Source organism: Hermetia illucens, chromosome 5, assembly GCF_905115235.1.
Source record: "Hermetia illucens chromosome 5, iHerIll2.2.curated.20191125, whole genome shotgun sequence".
Lineage (NCBI taxonomy): Eukaryota > Metazoa > Arthropoda > Insecta > Diptera > Stratiomyidae > Hermetia > Hermetia illucens.
Window position 1 is genome coordinate 53682604 of NC_051853.1, and position 24779 is coordinate 53707382.

At 40.3% G+C, this 24779-nt stretch overlaps 1 protein-coding gene and 1 long non-coding RNA gene across 4 annotated transcripts in view; one reads left to right on the forward strand and one right to left on the reverse strand.

Moving 5' to 3' along the window:
• Positions 1–24779, reverse strand: part of LOC119658364 (phosphofurin acidic cluster sorting protein 2) — a 160397-nt gene that overhangs the window by 9369 nt on the left and 126249 nt on the right. Inside the window, exons 4-10 of one of the 2 annotated variants that reach the window (XM_038065725.1) lie at positions 12035–12285; positions 11592–11859; positions 10909–10980; positions 1258–1762; positions 744–1158; positions 244–676; positions 72–188 (exon numbers count right to left, since the gene is read on the reverse strand). In XM_038065725.1, the coding sequence (XP_037921653.1) occupies positions 72–188; positions 244–676; positions 744–1158; positions 1258–1762; positions 10909–10980; positions 11592–11859; positions 12035–12285 (2061 nt within the window). The remainder of the gene's footprint in view (positions 1–71; positions 189–243; positions 677–743; positions 1159–1257; positions 1763–10908; positions 10981–11591; positions 11860–12034; positions 12286–24779) is intronic. The other variant, XM_038065726.1, reaches the window with a different exon arrangement.
• On the forward strand, positions 12544–21657 carry LOC119658365. Of its 2 annotated transcripts, none has more exons than XR_005250218.1 (3): positions 12544–12749; positions 20846–21173; positions 21231–21657. It is a non-coding gene; the product is annotated as an uncharacterized LOC119658365 (long non-coding RNA). The 2 variants fall into 2 exon arrangements; XR_005250219.1 differs by lacking the exon at positions 12544–12749 and adding an exon at positions 18837–18968 and having other exon boundaries at positions 20870–21173.

The following is a 24779-nucleotide window of genomic DNA, read 5'->3' on the forward strand; positions in this document are numbered from 1 at the left end:
GCTCTGTCACTTCATTACATTTGTATTTGATTCTCATTAAATTTTTCATAAAAAAAGTAATATTTACTTACCTCTTAATGGCACTGGATGAGATTGTTTCGGAGAACAAATCAGTCTTGCCACGCCTTCAACGCATTGCTCCTTCTCTTGTTCCTTGTCTTTCTCCTTCTTTTTACCAAGTCTCATAACTATAACAAAACATTATCATCAACCATTTCCAAGCATTTAGACTTGATAACATACTTTTCTGCTTCTTCTCTTTAGTTGCAAAACATACTGTCAGACCATTCGGGATTTCGCCCAATTGTAAACTGTGCGGAATTCGCCAAACTTGTAAATTCCTGAACGTGCTTTTAATACTATTCTTGCCCTGATCACTGCCTTTCATCAGCAATTTGTCTTTGGTATCGCCAATACGTGTTACTGGCCAATAGTCAATTTGCAGTTCCACGGATTCTTGAGCTTGTTGACTCGATTGCTGTTGTGGGAGCTGTTGTTGTTGTTGCTGCTGCTGCGACGGAGTCAATGGAAGCGGCGGCGATGTTCGTCCGCTTGCTGGTGGCGAACTGGAGAGTATGTTGCTAGCGGAGTTGGTTTGTTGTAACAACGCTGATGCAGAACTTTCTTCGAGATCAAGTGATAATTGTGGTCCATCAAGAAAACCAATCCTTACGTCCTGTAGATAGAGAATTCTACTAGATTATCCTAAATTTATTTAATTAAACCGAAGCGACGATACTTACACTAACAAATGGAACAAATATTTGACAAGAATCTTCATCTTTGTAATTAACCATAGCTTCAGCAATTGGAATCTGTGTACAGGGGCCAGCCGTATGGAGATATCGTTGTATTCGATTTGTCAATTCCAAAATATCAGCCTTTGCTGAAGTGCTATCCGACGAGGAAGCACGATCACACAATTGTTGCCAACTTTCCGTTCCGAACATGGCACAATATGATTGATCCACAGCACTCAAATATCGCGATATTGAACTTGTTCCAATTGGAACCATATAGAAACGTAAGTGATTCACCCAATCCGGTGGTCGAACTCCCAGTAAATCAACATAATGTCGCAAAACTGATCCTTGTAGCCAATCACCTCCTAATAACAAGACTTTGATGGTAGCTGGTGGTTTCGCAGTTGAATTGCAGCTAAAATGTTGAGAATAAACAAATGAGCAAATCCATAGTTTTCTAAATGTTTTTTTTTTGAAAATCAAAAATCAAATACTTAACAAAAATGGAACCTACTATTTCTGGATTTTATTCATGAGAGCTTGAAGAACAGCCTTCACTTCAGCCGTATTTTGTGGTTGGAATGCCGGCCGAAATGACGTTCCCAAAATAGTATTTATTCGTGATAGTATGCTGCTACTATACGCTTCCGGCGGACTAATTATTGTCACAACATCAGGAAGAATTTGCTCCTCCATTGAAAATACTCGTGTCAATTGCTCCAGTAAAGATTTTCGCGGCTCCACATTAGTTGGAGACAAACATGTCTCTAATACTGACTTGGGTTCCGATGACAAGCTCAAGGATTGCTTCTTTTTCGTGTTGGGTGTACTGCTTGACGTTCGAAATAATCGACTTCGCTTCTCGGTGGATGTAACGGATGCCGTATTATTGCTTATATCTTTTTCACGTGGTGGGCTACCAGTATTTTGTGGATCTGAATTCTGAGCTTCTGGATCTGTATTGCCGGCATTGCCTTCATTTCCAGAACTATCATTTCTCCATTCAGGACCACTACGATCTGCGGAAAATAGGATTATGAAATGTCGTTGGAATTAAAAACTTTGGAATTTACAAGCAAATAGTGCATCAGTATTATGTTGTTCTTTCATTGATTGTAAGCAAGCATTGAGGAGGTGTTTGTTATGTAAAACTTTAAGTATTTAGTGCAACAGAAAAAGAGTGTTAGAACAGCATGCATTGAGAGTATTTCTTTTGTAGGTGGGTGGGCAGTACATGTTACAGTTGACGACAGATTTACAAATTTACAACTATAGAGTGTGAACAAATATCGAGAAATACTTGACACTCATTTCTTCCTATCTATACAATTTTCTATTCATACAATTGGATACAATATTCACAGGATGTAGACAAGTTTTGGAATTCAGCAACTGCAAACAGATGCATACACAATTCGAGCTTTTAGAGCAACCATACTACATACTTATATTTATATAAAGAAGTGCTCTGCTAGCACACAATTTCTGTGAATTCTGTGAATCCTTTAAGTCTGATTATGTGTGTAATCGTGTAAGAATTACATTCAGCACATTCATTTATATACCGTACCATCATACAACCGACCTTCGGTCAGGACGTAAGTGCAGATTGTAGTTTGCTGGAATTACAAAAACTGTCTCATACAGTGCAAAAGGGATATTCAACTCAGCCACACAAGTGAATGTTTGGTTTCTTGTCTCCAATAAATATAATTAGTTCTGCTCACTGGAGATGGCAAATGACTCAAAATATGTTATTTTATGGCAGGAAACATCTAATTCGGCCGTCTGAGTCCCCGATTTTCATGCATTGAAGAATTATTTCCCAGATTTATTCTTCTAAGTTTACAAATTTAAAGGTAAGTCTCCTGGCGTAAACAGTCATCCGTTTAGCCTTACTTCGTGCGACCAACAATCAATGATGGTTGTGTAATTTAGCAATGACAAACATATAATCAGAATATGCTGACGACTTTAACGCCGCTTCGAAGTTTTCAAAACAAAAAGAAATGAACATAACTCAGTGTTTAAGATATAGCTTTAGCGGGTTCAGCGCCCTTTATGTGCAAATACTTCAAAGTAATCAACCACTTCAAAATTGAATTGGATCGGGAATATGAAAATCTTCATTATCCTTACTTCTGTGACAAATATTTATCAGAAATTTTACATTTTTCTATTCAGACTGGATGCTACGATGGTCGTTGTCGATGTCGTTGCCCTGAGTTCGAATCTCCGTTCGTTATGGATGTTTGTGTTATATAAAGTGGAAAAAATTGCAATACGAGGCAAGAGGTCCGTCTAAGCTCCACAAAGGAATGAACAGAAGACATATGAATCTCCCACTCATAAACAGTTAAGATTCAAAATATTCCTTATTGTCTCCAAGCTCAAATTTCGCGGTTCATGTCAATCCACTTTATATGATGATGACGTCATACACGTCTTATAACTTCGCTTAAAATTCAAAATCTTGACCTTCTATAGTTTTGTTAATAGTAATTGAATTGGCTTCAAACTCGCTTTCCGAACTATGCCTAATATTATCACTTATAATAATAATAATAATCGTTGGCGCAGCAATCCATATTGGATCAGGGCCTTGAAGTGTGTTAGAGCACTTCATTCAAGACCGTAACGGTACACCACAGTACACTGTAGGAGGCAATGTGGTCAGCATTGCGCTCCCCGAGATTATTACCCTGATTTGACTCAGGTGTGTGTGTGTGTGTGTGTATGGTGGGGGAGAAGCTACAGCCTCTAAGCACTCAGGCCGTGTTGGCCCATTGTACTCGCCTCCCCCGTCTAACGGAATATTCCGGTTTCGTTCACGTATCGCAGGATTTCCGTTAGTGGATGTGATGCTACCCGTCGCAATTGGAGAACATCGGCACCAAAGATCTGATGCCTGATGCGTCCATAGGCGGGGCATTCACATAGGAAATGCTCCGTGGATTCCGCTTCCGCATTACAAGAGGGACACGTATCATCTTGGGTAATTCCTATTCTGAACATATGCCCAGCTAGTGAATTATGGCCTGTCAGAATGCCCACAATACACCTGCAAGTCCTTCTGCTTTTCGACAGGATAAACTCTGCGGTACGTATGTTGGGTTCTGGCAGGAAAAGTTTGGTGTGTCGAGCAGCATTTAGGCTCTGCCACCTGTCATTATGGGAAACTTGTTCCCAGTTTTTGAAAACAGATTTAGCCAATGCCACTGATACCCCAATTGCTGGCTCCGGTCCCGGCATAGGGGAGATTGACCCCTTTTTCGCTAAAGCGTCCGAGATTTCATTTCTCTCTATGCCACAGTGACCAGGTACCCAGAGTAGTTCCACCGTATTGAATCTAGACATAGAGTTCAAACGGTTTCTGCATTCCTGGACGATTTTCGAAGTGATCAAAGGACTGCTCAATGCCCTCAGTGCAGCTTGACTGTCACTGCAGATTGCGATGCGCCTGCCCTTCAACCGCTCGTCAATCACCCAGTTTGCCACCCTTAGGATCGCATAAACTTCGGCTTGAAAAACCGTTGCATATTGTCCCAAAGGAAAAGCCCACTTCTCGTTTTTATTCGAGAGGTAGACTCCGGCTCCATTTCCCTCTTCTGTTTTTGAGCCATCGGTGTAGAAGACTTCCGTATATCCCACCACGCATTCCTCTGGGTCTTCCCAGTCCTCTCTACGCTTCAGGGTAACTACATATCTTCTACCAAATAGATGTATGGGGACACGAGAATCGGAAGGCATTGTAAGAACTGGATTCAGTCCTCCCAGTAACTCTTCCAATGCTCTGTGCCCCCCCCCCCCCCACATCCGTTGTTTTCCCATAGATCTAATCGAATTAGCCTATGAGCTGCTCTCATTGCAGTGCTTTGAATAAATATATCCAGGGGCTGCAAATTGAGTAGTGCATTCAGAGCTGCGCCGGATGTCGTGCTCATGGCACCAGTGATACCCAGACAAACAGTTCTTTGCAGTGCGTCTAGTTTACGGTGAAAACCTTTTTGTCTCACCTTAACCCACCACACTACGGATGCATATACGAACATCGGCCTAATGATGGCAACGTATATCCACATTACCACATGAGGCCTGAGTCCCCATGTCGAGGCAAAGGTCCGTCTGCACAGTCCATAAGCTGTGAGAGCTCGTTTCATCTTTATCTCTACATGTTTGTTCCAAAGAAGTTTTTTATCTAGAGTGACCCCCAGATATTTCACTTCTTCGGAGAGTTGAAGGGTAGTACCCCTCATCTCAGGGAGGCAAAGTCCATCCAGTTTTCTCCTTTTTGTGAATAAAACCATTGTGGTTTTATTTGGATTAACTGACAAACCATGTCTAAGGCACCAGCTGTCTATCAAATCAACGGCACGCTGTATATTCCTACACACCGTTCCAAGATCCCGATCAACAGCAAGTACAGCCACGTCATCAGCATAAGCTTGAGCGTGTATTGGCAAATTTTGCAGTTCGCATAACAGTGAGTCGATCAGCATACACCACAGAAGCGGCGAAAGCACACCTCCTTGGGGGCAGCCCTTCGTCGCCTCCGTAGTCAGGTAGCGATCGATCCCTACCTCAGCGCACAGCAATCTTTGCGTTAGCATAGCATGGATCCACTTAATTAAAGCATCATCAACACCATGCGCTCTGGCGGCATCACAAAGTTTTTGAAAAGGCGCGCAGTCAAAAGCCCCTTCAATGTCCACGAACACCCCCATCACGTACTCACCATTCAAAGTTGCATCCTCTATCTTTGTGACCAAAGAATGAAGAGCAGACTCACAGGACTTTCCACGTTGGTACGCATGTTGGTTTTCACTAAGTGGGTGTGATCTAAGTGCTTTTCCACGAATGTGACGCTCCACCAGTCTCTCCAAACCTTTCAGCAAGAATGAAGTCAAGCTGATCTGTCTGAAGTTCTTTGGATTAGAATAGTCATATTTCCCAGGTTTCGGTATGAAAACTACCTTAACCTGTTGCCAAGAAGAAGGCACGTAGCCCAGAACAAGACCTCCTCAAAAAATATTTCTTAGAGGTCGCTCTAAATGCTCCATACCCTCCTTTAGCATTGCCGGGTAGATGCCATCCATGCCAGGTGCTTTGAAATGTTCAAAGGACAGTATGGCAGCTCTCACCTTTTCATGGGTAACAACCGCTTTCGCAGTGTTCCAGTTCCTCTTGCAACACTTGCGTATTGAAGGGGTTGCAAGAACCGTTCTCCCGGGTGTTGTACTTCCAGGAGGGTCTGTACTGAATCCAGTCTGGAGCTCGTGAAAGTACCGTCGGGTTTTCTAAGAGAATCCAACTTGGCCGACTCATGCCTTTTGAGGACTCTGCACAGCCTTGACGTCTCCCTTTCGCCTTCCAGTTCCTCACAGTACGCTCTAAAGGAATCTCGTTTCGAGCACCTCACGAGCCTCTTATATTCACGTTTTGAGTTCCTGAAATTTAACCAGTCTTCGTTCTTGTTACTTTTGCAAGCACGATTTAGAAGTCGCCTGGTTGATTTCCTGAGTTTTTGCAGTTCTAGGTTCCACCAAGGAACCATTTTACCGCTTTGGCCTCGGGAAATAGGACAAGCCTCTTCATAGCACTCTAAAAGTGTGCAGTTCAGAGTTTTCAATTTATCTTCCAGCACCAAAGGAGTCCTTAGTCGCCTAGGGAACTGTACTTTATTGCCAAGAAGTTCATTAAACTTTGCCCAATCCGTTTTCCTAGGGTTCCGTTTTTGTACTGCAGACTGTTCGCCCGCAATAGTCAGATTGAATTCTAGATATCGGTGATCTGACAGTGAGACCTCGTCTAGCACTCGCCAGTGTGTAATCAACTCTAACAATTTTGGGATACAGATTGTTAGGTCAATTACTTCGCTTCTTCTCGGTCCCACGAACGTAGGGGCGCACCCTACGTTTGCAGTCATAAGACCAGCTGAAGTGATGAAATCAAATAGCTTCTCTCCTCTTGGATTGCATTTGCTACTGCCCCAACAAATGTGTTGAGCATTCGCATCGCAACCTATTAAGAGTTCGAGACCACTTGATTCTGCATACGCCACCAGATCCCTAAGTTCTTGCATCGGTGGAGGATACAAAGAATCATAGGGTAAATAAGCGGAGGCATTGACTCAGGTACTCATTCACAGCTGAGTTAACTGGTATCCGACGTCAAGTCACGATACAGATCCCACTGCCAGCAGTGAGATTTGAACCGCGGCCTTCCGTATGACAACCCAGTGCTCTAACCACTGAGCTATTCGGACACACATTATCACTTATACTGATGACAAATTTTGTACTTCTTGAATGAACTCACGGGGTGTTTTCGGGTAAATTTATAAAGAATAGTATGTGCTATTATTAACTTTTGTCGGTCCCGTCCCTCATTCTGCGTGCTCCTGCCGTTACAAAGATAATAGCAAAAATATTCCCGGAACGCAACAAAGAACATCCCGGAAGCTTGATCGACAGGGCTTCGGTTTCCACTCCGGTTCCTCCTACATTCACCACATTACCACCCACATCATTTTGGAATAGTGGGCGGAATTTATATATTCACCTGCTCTTCATCGATTTCGGGAAAGCTTTCGACAGAGTATATAGGGAGTTTATTTGGCGTGTTCTACGCAATAGGGACATTTCGAAAAACTAATAGCTATTATAAGAGCAACAGATGATGGCGCAAAAAGGCACGTGCTGTATCGAGGTAAAATCTCAGAGGAACTTGAATTCCGAAGCTGAGTGCGACAGGTTTGCATCTTGTCACCGATATTACTTCCTCCTCTTATCGATGATGTTACTGACGTACAAGAGTTCAATGGATTACGACACCTTTCCCAAAACACCTCGACTACGCTCAGGGCAAATGGCTGTGGATTTGAAAAGACAGGCAAGTAGAGTTGGACTGAAGATAAACACCAATCAAGGTTGTCAGTCTGAGCGGCCATCGTACTCTCCCTATCTACATTAATAGGCAGAGCATCGAAGGTATCGATCAATTTGTATATCTAGGAAGCGTAGTTTCTGCCGACGGTGGCGCTAGATATGCTTTGGCTAAAATCCTCAAATGCTGTTATCTCAACTCCAAGATCAAGTTGAAACGATTCTCTTTTAGTGTTCTTTTTGTCCTGCAATATATGAGTAGCACATGGAACGTGAACCCCACTATTACTCAAAAGCTCTAAGCCTTCGTGAACACCTGTCTGCGTTTTATCATCGGAAGAGAAGAATAGCAGTGGATAGATCACACATTAAAGAGGGGCGACAATTGCATTGTGGATTGCGGCACGCGGTGAAATCCACTCTCCCAAGATGATGGGTCGTCCTAAGGGCACTTGATGCACAGTAAAAGAGAAGAAATGCAGGGATATTAGGAGGAGATCGTGGAGGAGCTGAAGTGCATTTCAGGTTTCCGCGAACAGTGGCGCGTAGGTGTGTTTGACGCGCTATACCCCACCAAGGGATAGGTAAATGGCACATTATGCATCATCGCTTGAAATTGCGAGAAAACAGCTACATTTGAAAAAAAAGCAATGCCGCACCAAACCAACGCACCGTCTTATACATCACCGGTTCCCATAAATCTACGAAATATGATTTGAATTACTTATCAACACTCCTTCTTCACCAGATCTTCACTCTAGCCCCAAATGACTTTTTACCCTTTTTATTCAGTTAAAACCTGGCGTTATAGTTTTCATAAATACCAATTTTGTAAAAAAAAGACACCAAATACTGTTTGGACGACGAAGGAATGGAAGCATCGTTGGGAAAAATATAAATAGTGTGTCCCGCACACGATGGTAGAAATTTTATTAGTGGACAGCACCACTGGTTTGAGAAAAAATGTTCCATGGAATGGCCAGTCTATGAAAATAGACCGTTACAGAGTTATAAAGTTTTTCGTAAATAGTGCCAAAAAGCGTAACCTGCCCAACAAAATCAAAATTTTCTACAACTTCAATCGTTTAACCCGAGATTTGATACCATTTCCGATTGCAAAGATCACTGTCAGTCCGAAGAAATAACTGTTGAACAACTTTAAAGAAGTTTCAAAATCGATTTTTCATCTAAATTTCAAAGTGCAATATTGTAACGGCACTTTAACTTACAAGCCTGCAAAGTTGAGAAAAAGTTTCCCATCATGTTAAGGGAGCTTGCTTTACGAGATCGAAAATTCGAGACAAGTGTCAGGTAGTTACGGTGCGACCAAATGGCTAGACTACAGCACGCCCGCCTCCTTTTGAGTGTCTAGTCCGAATTTTTTGAAAGGGCAACAGACCTTTAACATAGTAGGTAAAGTTCGTGCTAGGATCGTGTTGTGCCATAATACTGCCTATTGAAATAATGCCGCTTATAATACCTATCCGTAGGAATCTCCACTTTGGGAGTTTCTAGCGTCAATAGTCAGTTTTGCCTATTATGACTTAGCAATTAGGAGAAATATGACGTCAAGCCGAGTCCTCTAATGCGTTGAAACCTATCAAGCATCCTGCTCGATTGGTCGATGAAGGATTTGAGAAACACATCCGTTCAATGTATGTAGACCTCCCCAATGGTGAACCTTCAACGAGGTGCTTAGGTAGTCACACGCAAAATTCAAACGAGTCGTTCAACTCGACACTATGACGCATGACTCAAAGACATCAGCATCTGGTAGAAAAATAAATGGAATCGCCGCTTATATGGCTGGAGGACTGTTTAATGAAGGATTTTCAGCAATTTTGAGCCCCACGAAATTGTTGGATCTGAAAATTGAATTGATTCTTTTGTATCTACGCAAACATTGAGTGTTATTCTCTATAACTTCGCGTGTATATTCTCAAATATATCAAGAATCGATTGGCACAAAAAAAATCGAATTTTCGATCTCGTAAAGCCGGCTCTTAAGCCCATCATTTTTACATGCCATTCGAAAACTAGCGGCAGCTTTCCTCAACTTTGCAGGCTTCTACGTTTGAAGTACCGTTACAATATTGTGCTTTGACATTTAGATGAAAAATCAATTTTAAAGCTTCTTTACAGTTTGAACAATTATATCTTCGGAGTGACAATTACCTTTGCAATTGGAAGAATGTCCGTTGATATGAAATTTTATGTAGTTTCTGAAAATGGTATGGGATTAAATGATTGGGGCAGTGGAAAATTGTAATTTTGTTGGACAGGTCAAGCTTTTTGACACAATTTACGAGAAACGCTGAAACTCTGTGACAATTCCATGGAATAATTTTCCTCAAACGAGTGATGCTGTCCACCATCATGAACGGGACGTCCTGTAGACTTACAACGAGATTATGTAAAAAATAAAACTAAATTTGAAGCAAATGTACCGTCTTTGGGTCGTATGTTCGAATGCCGATTTACTTTTTTTATGTAATACATTGAACCAAAATTGGATGTCACACAACAGATGAAAAAGATAGAAAGTCTCGATTCGAACGGAGAGTTTTCAACATTGAGCATTCCGATTTGTCAATTAGCTTTCTCCTTGAGAGAAAAAAAAACTCCATCTGTCAAACCGAGTGGCAGACTAATTTCGGAATAAGCACCCGCAAGGATAGATTCAATAGAATTTCTAATTGAAGGAAAACTGATACAATTTCTATCTATGGGTACAATCGGATTCTACAAAGCCACCGACCACTTTTGACATATATTTGCAATACTAACAAATATAATGCAAATAAGTACAGTTAGAATTATTTATTCCGAAAAGTTTGCATCGGTAGTCCTAAATTCTACTTCGCAAGCACAGTTAGGAATTTGTAAGTGGATCACTCCAAAAAACGATAATTAATGAGCAATAAAAAGAGGTTTCTATATCCCTTCACCTTTAATTTTAGAACCGCTTCCGAATAAAGTTAGGAAGTCAAAGCAAAAAAGCATAACAAGCGTAAAATTAAAAACATCTAGACTGTGAACATCGATCTTTCACCAAAAACAACACCTATAAATCCGGGTTCATTTCGGAAAACAATTGTCTGTGCCTATACGTTATTAAACGGATATCCTTAAATATAGTGGAGGTTAGGGGAGTAAATTATCGCTATCGAAATTTAGTAAGAATAGAAATAATAGAATGGATTGTAAAGAAAAGAACTAATAAGAGAGGGAGACAGAGAGACAAAGGAAGGCAGGTGCGAGGCTTGCAAATAATAACAGACCTGGCGTGGTAGCGGTAATGGTTTTCTTATCTGTCATTTCACCCTTATCAGATGCACGTCGTCTTTCCTTTCCTGAAAAAGAAATTTTCAAGCCATGCACAAAACTTTCACAAAATTTCTCAATCTTAAAAAGAAAAACCAAAATGTTTATACAATAATTGATAGAAGCGCTTATGTAAAAATTAATATATTTATATATATCATTTGGATTCTACTAATTTCACTGCCAAAGAAAAACGTTACAAATTTAATGGTTCTGTTGAACGGGCTCACTATTCATAAGCTTCACGCTCGACGTTAGTAGTTTCCAAAAACAGAAAACGCAAATATGTTACTCAGCGTCTTTAAAAACAAAATTGGCCGCAATGCATGCAATCTCGCTCTTTTGGTAAATAATATATGTATATGAATATATATAAATTGTTGACTCTTCAACTTAGATATCTTACGTCAAGTTCTCTACAATTTATCTGAGTTCTATCTTCATGAAAATCGGTTTTGTTATTATAGTGATAATGTCAACAGTAACGATACAAAGAAGTTAATAATAAAAGCAAAAATATTAAAATCCTTTCGTTTTGTTAATGTGTGTAAAAGCATATTATTATTATTTTCATGTTAGATATGTGATGTGATATTTTCATTGAATAATTTATTTATTTTTTCTGGAAATGATTACGCACCCGTGATGTTATCGTGCAACATGCTTCTGGAATTTGAGAAAAAAGGTCGCAATGAGGGTTTCGGGGTTGATCCCACAGACAAACTGTCCAAATCTGGGCCAGAATCATCTCCTTCGCCACATGATAGAGATTCTAGCTCCTGAAACAATGCATCTAAATCCCGCTCACCACGTAACGCGCCGGCTCCACGACTTACACCACCATCCAATTCTTCCGACACTTTGAAACGTTTCAGCAGCGCAACAATTTTTTGTTTAAAATTTCGTTGCTATAAAAGGAAAGAAAATTAGTTGGTTGATTTTCTATAACTAGTCTCACACGGGCAATTGAGTAACTATTAGCCAATCCAAGAATTTCACAATACTTTTTCGCGAAGCTCCATCATCACTTCTCACACGTTTATAAATATCAATTTGATATTATTGCAAATGAAATCTACTTACTCTGCTGATTTTGGCACGTGAGCCTTTCTCCTTAATCTCAAATTCACTATCACTGTCCGGGGGATTTGCACCAACATCCTCCACATCATTTTCAGATCGTTCCAACTTCCTGTACTTCCTCATTTCGTGTTTTGAGGCATAGCTACGTTTTCCATCGTAACTGTTGAGACCAACATCGGTACCATCGTCGTTATCTTCCCCGGAACTGAATTCACCTTCTTCATCTTCGTCCGAATATTCAGTCACCCGATCTAAAATAGGAGAATTGGAGAACGTATTTAGTGTTCGCTAGATCATCGATTCTCAGAAACTCTGAGAAATATAATTGTATATACATATGTACACGTTTAACCATGTAGTTACGGCTCCTAAAAAGAGTGAGATCACATTTTGCACGATGCTCTATTTGTATTGAACGACAGACATTATCTGATTTTACAGAAATGTGCAAATTTTAAGATACATTTTAACAATTAGATATGACTGTATCAAGCGAAGGTCAGATAAAACGCAGCGTTTAATAGTTGCTCTAATTCGAAAAGTGTGCAGGGTGAATCATAACTAAGTTGCTTTTTAAAATTGTCAAAGTTTTATGATTTTTTTTCCATTAGAGCGAACATGAGTTAATTTGACAGTGCAACAACCTCTCAATCGTATTTTACAATCTATTTTCGGTAAGGATTGAGTTTTCAACACCATCTCCGGAATAAAGCAAGTAAGTAAGAGGAAGGCGAAAGTCCTTCCTTTGTAGCCCCATTAGAAAATTCTCGCGATTTTCAACGAAGGAATTAAAAATCGTAGAGCCTAATTTTGTACTCCACCCTCGAGGGGGAAGGAAGGATATGGAAAAAGGGAGGTCTTCTCTTTTCCACTCCGTTAAAAATCGGAGCTGGTAAAAGTTGTGATACTGTAAAGGGAGTATTTTCAAACCAGCATGATTAAGGGGGGATGAGTAAGAAGAGTCCATAGGACCGAGAAGAAGGTCTATCTTCTTTAGCCTCAATAAAGAATTGTGGCGGTTGCCCCTCTTGAAAATTTACACCGCCCTAAAAAGTAACAGAGGAGCAATCAGCGGCCCCCTGCTTCAAAGCCCTAGCATATTGCAGCATTAATCGCCTTATACAATAATATTGCCATGAAAATAGCGCCTTTTTGAAGCACAGTAACTTTAAAAGAGGAGTTCGACCGCGATTAGTTTCTGTTGGGCCTAGAAAGGGGGGCGCCCTTCACTTTCTCCTACATATTTCTTCCTTCCTTCTCCAAATCAAAATTTACCAGGATGACATGAGATGGAGAAGCTTTTAGTAAAAAGTCAAACTTCACCATGATCATATCAAAAAACCATACTTTGAGGCTCCACAACTTTCTAAGGAGAAAGGGCGACAACTATGAATTTTCATCGGGGTTGAAAGGGGACACCGTCTGGTTCCTCCTGCATAAACTAGGATTGTAAATTCAACCATTATCCTATTTTCAAGATTTTCTTTGATCAATAGATCGATCAACCCATGATTTATTCCTCGATTTTAAGTATGGTGTTGATCTTCACTTGTCCCGCACAATGTTCAAGCTTTCAATTGGATTACTTGTCGCCCAATGAATCCTAAAGAAGACTTCCTATCAAATGCGATGTATGAATTTCAGGGTGAATCCTGACCACACTTTCCGCGAACATATGGTAGGAAGAAATGCTCGCAGTAACCAACTGCAATAATAATTACGAAAGCGTTTCTACTAGCAACTGATCCTTCGTTGCGAAGTGACCCATTCCACTTTAGAAAGGACCTGACAAAAACCTAATTCATTACGAGAAGCCCATATATGTATGTGCTTTCTACGTCTTCCCTTATTCATACACACCGAAATCGAAGTCGACTCAAGTCTTTGGATACACTGCCTATCTAACTTAAATCCCTAATCCAAATGCGCTCTCAAGGAGATCAAATCGCTACCTTAAGCGGTCACCTAGTCTTAGTCACCCGCAACCATCATCTAACGTGCCCAACTCTGTGTTACTAACTACCATTCTCATAAACTCGAAGATGTCTTTAAAAGCTTCGATTAAGAATGTCGTCCAATGCCGAATTCTGGTGCAACATCATCTCACGCCACTTTCCGTCATCATGGACAGGCATCGTATATTCATTGCATCTACATTGTAGCTGCCACTTACTTCGGAATAAAACTCACTTTCTAACTAAGGTAGAGAACTCGCTTGAATCATCAATCAAACAATGCAGTACCATGATCACTTGAACCTGATGACGGGATTATGGGAGTTCTAACCATTCAATACGAAAGCTGCCCAGTCGAAGACAAACTCAACATTACTTCCTTCTCGAATAGCCAACATCGCCATATGTTCGGCGGTTTCAACCCTTCTTGTGAGTTATAGTATTCCAATGCAGGTAACTATGCCAGAGGAATCTTAATCACTAAACAATTGAACAACGAAGCTTATTGAGAACCCATTTTCACGCTCTCTTTGAATCATTATTAGGCTCGATGGGGCGGTTAACTTTCAACCAGCAGCTTAACATTGCACTATAACTATAACAAAGCCTGTCTTAGGCAGCTTTAGAAATAAATGCTAATGAGGCCTTCCTACCTGCATCATATCTAACGACTTGTGTCATAGATTGGCAAACAAAAAAATCATATCCCGACAATCCAAGAATTGTGGGATTTAATTGTAATATTTGTAAGGAAATAGCCGAGCATAGAGCGCCCACCTAAACTGCTACAATTCTACATCTTGCATCAGTAAGTTCTGGTTTACTGTTAGAGTCGTTGCAAACGTTAACCAACATAAAGGAAGTATTGCTATAAAATCCAGTAACAATACGTCCAGTGATGCGCGTATTACATTATCAAAAACCCGACAAACACAAGAGCAATATACGTAAGAAATTTGCCGGCTAACAGTTGATCAAACGCTTTATGATAAGTTACGCCAAGTTGTCCAAGCCATCAAAGAGGTTAAAAGTTCTAAAGCTTTAGCCTTCGGGAAGAAAATTGGAACCCCAGCCATTAACTACATACATAACATCCACCCTTCAAGTCGTCTTTGCTTATTCTCGAAATCTGAAAGATACGAAAGGTCTTTTCGATTTTGAAGCCAGGAAAGAAGGCAGCATTAAGAGAAAATCAACGCCTATTCACCTTATAATGGCTTGTTGCCAAGAGGGTCGACTTGAGATCGTTATTCAACTTGCGAATCATCAACACGTACTATGGATCTCAAATTCACAATCGCCTTAACCAACCTGTCCTCGTCTCCAAGAAATGTCTGTGATCTTTGACCTATCAGAGGCTTTAATTTGATCGATCACACTTCACAGCGACCCTTTTCACCATATGGACTAAGAAAGTAAAGATAGAGCTAAATACATCAGTAGGCAATTAACCTCCCTACCATTGAAAGCCGCAATGTTACCCTGGTTAACATGACCATGCCTACTGTTAGCGATCGGTAGATCTGCAGCTCTTAGCTGGTCCTTTACTTGAAGTGACACCCATCACACCTCTCAGAATGTCGCTCATAGCACAACGAAAGATTCTCCTGATCTCATCCAACCTAAAGCAGGTGCAGGTAGGATGACATTACCACAATAACTTACCGAAACGGTCAACGCAACCACCACCTTTGACAAAACACCATCTCACCGTAACAACCGACGCAAAAAGAAGTAGCTCGAAAGGAATGTTAAAAGAGAGGGAACATCTCGAATATACAACCGGCGAATATGCTATTGCTCAACTGCGTCATGAGGAGGGCAAAAAGTCGATTACAAAACTTGAACCCAATTCAGTATTGATGGAATATCCAGGAGCCATATCACCAGACGAGAAAACCCTAACTCGATCAAAGAGGTCTTCTCTTACCTAGCCTTATTCGGGGTGATGCTTTCGCCTCAGTTCAAGTCTAATCGCTATCCCCTCTTCCTGTTGACGTATCTTCAGTTGCTCAACAGCTTTCACTTCGCCTATCCTGTGATAGAAGATTCCATTACCTGGCTTATTCAGGAATTCAGTTATTCCCCTTTGTCAAAGTGTGGCCTATCCACTACAATCTCCACCTTCTAATCAGCACATCCACGGATATCTGGCTCATATGCCAATGTAGTTCTCCGTTCTAAATTCACAATGCAGATAAATGTTAATGAAAACTTGCAGATTTCGAGTAACGTTAGTCATGCAACATTTCCATGTGCTACCGCGGAACAACTTCAACTTAATGTTAGTGTTGGAATATCCGCACTTCCAAATTTTAGACAAAACAGTGAAGGTGGATCTAGCAGTGTCAATGCGCCGAAACAACACTACCAAGCTAGACAAATTGATCGACGTACCCATTCTGCTAATTAATGCAAAACAGAAGATTGCAATGAACTGAGAGCTTCAGCTTCGCTGCTGTTTATTTTCAGGTCGATTCTATTCTAGCCATTCGACCAAGATCCATAACTTGATAAGAGAGTAGATATCATCAATATAGTCGAGCTGTTCTCCAGCCCAAATAACATTAAGCATTGCAAAAAAGAACAGTATCGCTGTTTTGGGCTTTAAATTCCTCCGAAACTTCGAGAAAAAACGTGGCATTATATATTGCTCTGATGATGGCTTTGAGCTTATCCGGTATGCCCTTCTTATGTAGAGCATTTCAGATATATTCCCTGTTTACCCTACCCAAAACTTTCTCGAAGTCGATGAAGAGCACAAAAAGCGAGGATTTGAACTCCACACACTGTTCCCCGATTATCCGTAAAATGTTGATGAGCGCAAGAGGATTCAAAGGTTGAATTTTCGAAGTGTTCTCCAAAATTGAATCTGGTCGACTTCCGACCAGGTACAAGTTATTTCGTAATGCGGTGTTAAAATTATTATTATTTGCGCCAGCTTTTGACTCCCCCCAATTATAAATTCACTTTTGTCACGAGGCACGCAGCTCAAGCACATCGCGTCCACTTGCAGCAGGAATAAGAATCTTCAGTTCCTTACACTCGTCGATCCCCCTTTGGCATGCGCCCAATAGCGTGACTTGCGCCAGAGAAACGGTACCTTTGGCCTAGACTGATCATAATTAACTAGTCGTACCGCTCCCTAAATATTGCGATGCGTCTGTTACGTCTGAGGAATTTGAAGTGCAATGAGGAGTTCTATAAAGTTATATTCTCGCATAGATACCATCTCTCCTTGTCATTTTTGACTGTTCCAGCTTGATGAGCATAAAAGAATTCACTAGTTAACGACCAATTTGCTTATTCTGATTTGGCGGGTATACTAAAGGATACAACGAATTTATATAGATATAAATGGCTAAAATTTGGAATTATTTATACATCAACATCAGTATTAGGCTAGAGCCATGAATATTCTTTCTGTTTCATTATGAAGAAGTAGAACATGAAAAGTGAATGCATCAAGCCGAACTCATTCATTAAGTCTTTTTCATTTCGTGTCATCAAGCAGACTGACCAAGGAATGATTTTTTATACCGAGCCCCTAAATAAGCATAGATGGACTGCCATTGGGTCAAGGCATGCAAATAGTAAATAATTCAAATTCATCAACTTCTGCGCCCTGTTAATCTTGAGTATATAATATTCATTGCTGGGCCCACCGATGACATGATAAGGGTTCTGACCTAAAGCCTGCAAAAGCGGTCCACTTTCACGAAAAAGTGAGATGGTCCTATGAAAACTTTTGAATATGAAAAAACAGTTTTTGTCATGTAGTGCTGCAGGAAGAGGCTGAACCACACGCATTATCTCCTAGCGTTTGTCCCAGGAAGAAATCGGGTCTAGCGAATAGGCGGCGTTGAAGAAAAATTCTCGGGGAACAGAACGGGTTGTTCCAAAGTGTATATCGATTTCAGAAGCTTCAACCTCGTCCTTCAAAAAAGTCCGTATCGAACTCGATGGAATTTCCGATCCAATCGTTCTTACTCGAAGAATCATTCCAGCCGCAAGGTGTACGGCACATCTAGGCATGTTCTTCAAAACGTCAGTAATATTTTTTGGATGTAGAAGGTGAACGATCTCGAGGATAGGATCCTCCTCTGCTTTGGTTTCTGATTCTTGAACGAGATTGTCGACAGATTGATTATCGCTCAGAGAGGATCTGCACCCAAAGACTTGCTCGGGATATTTTCCTGATAAAAGGTCTTGTCGATAGTAGGACGAATAATCCCTAGCATTTTGTCAGCAGAAGCAGCAAGTTGATCGAGTTTTGGAACAATACCAATTGCTAGAATGCCGCAGATCTCCTTGGATGCCACAAATGTTGATATGGTAGATTTTGCGCTGAAGATTGAATAGCGTGTATATCCTGGTCACACAACTTCAAAATATACTAAATTTTTGATTTGAATTATTGATAAACTGTAGGTCAAATTGAATGGTGCTATTGACGTTTACCAAAGAAATACACAGGAAACTTTGCTTTAATTTGAGTCCAAACTGGTGGTGAAAATCAAGTTTAATTGTTCGGGTAATTTTGTATCTCCTTTATCCATTCCAGTTCCATGGGCTCTCCAGCCCGATTCGTTGGCCGTTGAAATTACTCACAAAGCAACGGAATTGTGTTACATAAGAACTTATATAGACCAAGAGACATTGAAAAGAAGTTTTTACTTAAGAGCAACTTCTTCAAGGGCAAAAAAGTGTTTTACTTCGAATCTGAATCTCATTTCAATCCTCTCTCTCTATTATTCGCACTTCAAACATTGCGACATTCTATAATTCGTTGCTCAGTTGCTGAGTACACCAGAGTACAAAATTCCCTCTGTTGCCAAAAAAATAGATATTATTGTCGAAGTAGAATGGGGACTACCAGAAGGCAGTAGTCTTTTTAGCCCCGTTAACATCAATTTCGAAGAAAAAAGACGCCTTCTTGACAGCTTTGTCATGCAGCAAATGGACACAGCTGAAACCTGGTGAGTACCTAAGTTTAGAAGATAGTCTACTGAAATGGTTTTCTTAATACCGGCTTCAAAATTTGAAAGAAAAGTCAATATCAATCAATAATTACAAATCTAAGTGTGAGTCGAGAAATTAACAAGAGGCATAACATCAACTTTAGAGAAAGGTAGAGTAGCGGACGTTTGCACGGAGTGAGGAGAAAAAGTACCGAAAACCCAAGTGTTTCATGAACGTGAAATCTTTCCCCATGAATTCAGCCCCTCTACTACGGATATATTTAGAACTTTGAAATTATATACAGTAATGAAATAGTCTGCGAATGGTAAATGCAGTAGATGAGGGACGGGAGCAAAATTCCTCTTTTAAATGCACTGAACGTAGCTGATAGGATCAGGGAAATAGTGACACCATCGACCAGTCAAAACTGCTTTAAAGTTTTAGTTTTTAAAAAACAGGACAGGGGGACCAGAACTTTCAAGTATGTGCATAGAAAGAGAAGCATCCGTTTTAGCTGTTGTATGGGACCTTCTGGTGTCTCATAGCGAAACAAGCCAGAAACGCTTTTGTAGCGGTGGATAAAAATCTCTTTCTATGCACATACTTGTAGTTGTAAAAACGTTTTCGGACGGAACTATTTTAGGTAAAAATATCGAGGGGCGGGATGAAAACGTCCAGGCATTATCTTCCAAACAGTCGAAAGCTTCTTTAAATAACTTACGCCCTTTCTTGGCAACAGATGATGCGGAAGATGGCATATTCCAGACGCTACACATTCTCGACGTAGCAATTGATAATATCCGAAGTAACAATTTAATTCAAAAAAGAAAGTAACTTTTCTTAATGGACCTTTAAGTGCTTTTTTTCTTCTTGTTTTTTATAAACAAAATTAATTCTCTATTACCCGTTCTTTTCATAGGTCGTACCCCCTATAAATCGTATGCAAAATGTATAGTCCCTTGAGATGCGAATAACAGTCTATTTTCACTAGTATGGGCGAGTAACTGAATGAAATTTCGATGATATTCTTTTTCAAAATTAAGTTTGTATCAATTCTGTTCAAGGTAAACTAGTTACAAAATGGAATTATTTCCATTAATTTATTCAATTCACTTTTAAAACCTAAATCTGCCATCGGAGCTCTGTATTTTCGCGGAAGGAGGCTACTAAGACCCTTAACCAAAAACCATGGCACTGGGGATTTACTGCAATTTATTTGGGGGAAAGCAAGAGTTGTATTATAAATTGACGAGCGCAACCCTCAGTGAGGCTCAAGCACATATATGTAGTATGCATATTCCAAATCAATTAACCAACATTATGCGCTAATTAAAAGTATGAATATTCAACAAAAAAGAGAAACTGTTCTAAGCAGAGCTGCAAGTGTATATCCTTCAAAACAATGTGGACAGTTTCCATTCGGCTTCGGTGCAACCTAACTCAAAATTTTACGAGAAATCTTATTTAAAGTACGGACAATTCTTCAAATCTGTTTGCATAATATAAATCTTAAGCCTATAATAGCTAGGATAGTGTGAACTAGCCACTTACGTTGAAGATGCTAAAATAAAAGCCAGCAATAATTGCCACAGTCAGATTTTGCTGGCATCCTGCAAAATACAAATCATGTTTTCTAGCCTTGTCCTTTCTAGCGTAATTGAAGCGATAAGGTACACTTAACATCGAATCTTACCGGAAAGATCATCTTCTGACAACGGCAAAAAACCGGATCTTATAAAAGCTCTGGCTTTAAAAAAACTTAAAATTCTACTGTATTGTTCCTGCATATATCAAAGGCCAATTTTCCTTCGCTTCCTCACTCCTAGAATAAGATTTTGAATTTATTCATACTGATTTATTTAAACATAAGTAATAATAAATGAAAGTTTTGTAGCAATTTTTTTGTGAGTCTTTGTAGCTGCGTCCGTAAAATATCACCATCTAGAGCATTTTATGCGATGACCCTGCCATCGAGGAAGTTCAGAGGTTATTATTTAATTACCGCACTGTTTGAATAGTAGAACATTTAGACTAGCAGAGGCAATCATAACCACACACTATCCCAGAAAGACGGCCGAAAGGTTTGCTTTTGAACTGCGTGGCGCAAGACAGTGGAGGACAGGTGTAAGTTTCTCAGGCAGTCATGGACAGAGCCAAAGCATTTTACTAGGAGCCGTTGGCAAAGTCGCGTAAATATGGTTCAAGAGCTGTACCCCAAATAGGTGAATCCATTTATATAGTGTATAATTTAAATAAATAAATAAAACACTATTTTACAGGAAGATGCCACAACAAATTAGAAACATGAAAAATTAGTTGATCGGCTCGGAACGTCAACACAGAATCTGCTTTGAAGAAAAGAAACCCGCAGAAAATTATAAATTCTACATAACCTATTTCGGAAAAATTTACGAACTCTGTGTGGATTTATTTGCTATTAAAAATTAGATCAATTGAAGCTTAAAGATTTGATAGCAATAGGTATTTTGAAGATCGGATTCACTTTATATTTCGAAACGATCTCGATTGCGGAAAACGCTAGTAAAGCAAGTTGAAAAACTTAAGATGGTCAATACAGCGATTCAATAAAGAGCAGATTGTTGCTGATGCTCACTCTAATATTCCAGCATTTATCAGAAGCACGTTCGTTATAGCCGAAGCTCGTTATATCCAAATATGTATTCAAAATAGAGCCAAAAAAACCAATGTACTTTGCACATTTCTTTTTAAAACAATTAACATTGATTATATTAATTAATTAATTACATTAATGTTGAATATTTAAGGAGCCAGTAAAAAGTTCTTGCTCAGTCAAATTGTAGACAATTACTAGGAGCCGTAGCCGTCAAATTGTAGACAATTTGACTATATTTTGAGGTACGTCTCGTAACTGCTATAGGCACCTCCATAGTGGCTTTTCAGTGAACGAATAACTGCCTGATCCATGGATTGTAGTTTTGAGCTTGTATTGAGTGGCATGTACACTAGCTATATAGCGCTAAGCGTTCCCATTGGCGCACATAATTGGTGCATATTTCAAATGTCATCCATGTTCGGCTATTAGCACAATAATAAACAGGTATTTGTTTGAATGTTTTTAAAGCAGTGGGGCTTTTGTGATTTCCCAATTACTAGCCGTTTTCCTTTTCCAGTGCCTAACATATTAGCACACACCAGCACCGTAGTTCTTTCTTTTGCTAGTTTTCCACTTTTGCACTGTTCTCCTTCAAACCTTAGAGTTTTATCGGGAGTCAACTTGTAGAAAATGCCAGTTTCGTCCACACTGAATACGTTCTCATCAGCGAATTCATGCTTTATTGTTGGCCAAATAGTGGTTATCCAGTTATTAACCACATTCATGTCAACGGATCCTGATACACCAAAAATTTTTCCACTACGAACATTATGACGTGCCTTCCATCTGTCAATCCATCCTTCGCTGCATGTAAACTCCAAGTTAACTTTTCGGTCGAAGTATTCAGCTTTTGCCTTTAGAATTGCTCCACTTATTGTCATATTACAGTGTCTCGGTTGTATAAACCAGTTCAGCAACATTTTGTCCACATCATCATGCAACGATTTAAGCAACTTTTTTGTTTCGTACTTCCGATCGCAAGCGTAGATTTAAAATTTCCTTCGCGGCAAACATTACCTTGGTTTTCCACTTTGAATTTCATGGATAATTTCACATTTGACTTTCAGAGCAAAAATACTTCGCTTCAGTGTATTTTCACCCATAGTTCTAAAATTGAAAAACCGCAACAAAATATCAACTCACTGAAACTGAAGGATATAATGCCTAGAACAAAACGGAAGTCCAGAATGATACATATATCGACAATATAGTATTGCATCATGCGTGCATCTGACCGTAAACATTATGTCGTGGTAGGGGGATTCCCGTAAATGTTATGTCAAAGTTGGTAAGAGTCCCTGATGGTTCGTTATATTCGATATTGAAACAAATTTCTGCGAATATTCAGTGTTTGTTCATTATAGCCGAGTTCAATACATCCAGTAACTTTTCAAAGCGAAGTAATGGAAATGTGACGGAACTGTGAGATTGGTTCGTTATAAGCGAATGTTCGCTATAAACCAGGTTCGTTATAGCGGACGTTCTTCTTCTTTCGCAGTGCTACAGCCGTTTTCGGCCATTGGCTCCCTTCCCCTCCCTGATTTGTCACCAATTGTCTCGATCTAGTAATTGCATTCTGCAATTTCATACACCTAGTAACGTTTTACCTGAGTTAAGGTCCACATTTTGTTAGCACATGTCTGCTAATCATTTTGTAGAGGCGCAGCTTCATCTTCCTGTATATGCCCTATTTGGGCAATTTCATTTGCATCCTATAATAGTCTATGGTCCAGGTATGTAAAATTGTAAACGATTCTACCAATAGTAACATTCTATCTGCGTGGGTTCCTGCTTCTGGTTTAGTTTTAAATCATCCTAAGTCCGATCTCCTTCCCTGGCATATCAAGGCGTTTTTACACTGACAAAAAAAAACGAAGCAAAATGTTAATGTCATCACCGTATACCATTATCTGGTTGGCCCTAAATAACAGCGCTCCTATGTTGTCAAAGAAGGGTTTCGAACTATATGCTCGATTGCTAAATTCTCTCTCGTCTTATTGTTTTGACCGTGTTTGTTGGTGGTCAGAGGTGGCGGTGAGGAAAACGGGGCGGCAACCCTATCGGCCAAACCAAAACCAAGTGGTCTAGGAGAACCTCCATAGTGGTGGCACCGGGAGACACTGTACTCACTTTGGATTGCCGGCCGTGATGCAGTAGGCGAATATTCCAAAGCCCTAATCAGGGCGACCAGACTGGAGTCTACACGGGGACTCATCTGAAGTAGCAAATTGGTCACGAAACCTCACCAGGGGTATACTGGTACCAAGGGAACCGAGATAGCCCCTGGACTCTCATACTTCGGGTGAACTCCCGTTGTATATGAGTACAGCTCGGTTATTTGCAGTTGGCCCCCTAGTGGGAGCTTCATGGGGGCTGTTGGTTATGCTCAAGCGAGAAGACACCTTCGGGTCTCGGCGTGGTGTTGCGTTTCAATACGGATGCCGTACTCTTTAGTTCGGTAGAGATTTAGGTAGGTCTTGCATCCACCAGTATGAATGCTAAGCCATGCCCTTGGTATAGACTGGTACCGTTGTTGCTTGTCTCAGCGGGACTCTGATTGAATCCATGTCATTCAATCCATGTCTTAAGAAGACCGTGGGATTAAGTCGTGCGATTGATGTCTCTGCACGTGTGGTTCATCATCATCATCATCATCATCATCAACGGCGCAACAACCGGTATCCGATCTAGGCCTGCCTTAATAAGGAACTCCAGACATCCCGGTTTTGCGCCGAGGTCCACCAATTCGATATCCCTAAAAGCTGTCTAGCGTCCTGACCCACGCCATCGCTCCATCTTAGGCAGGGTCTGCCTCGTCTTCTTTTCCTACCATAGATATTGCCCTTATAGACTTTCCGGGTGGGATAAACCTCATCCATACGGATTAAGTGACCCGCCCACCGTAACCTATTGAGCCGGATTTTATCCACAACCGAACGGTCATGGTATTGCTCATAGATTTCGTCATTGTGTAGGCTACGGAATCGTCACGCGTGGTTGAAGTCAACAAATATTATGTAGACGTCGTCATCGAGGCATAAAATCATAATTAATTGAACTGCTGTAAATCGCCTAGCAATAAAGCCACTTTGGTATCCGGCAATCAGGTTTTCAACGTAAGATCTGTGCCCCACCTCCAAAATGTTGATAACTACTCTATAAGAAATCCATAGTAGGAAAATGCTTCTGTAGT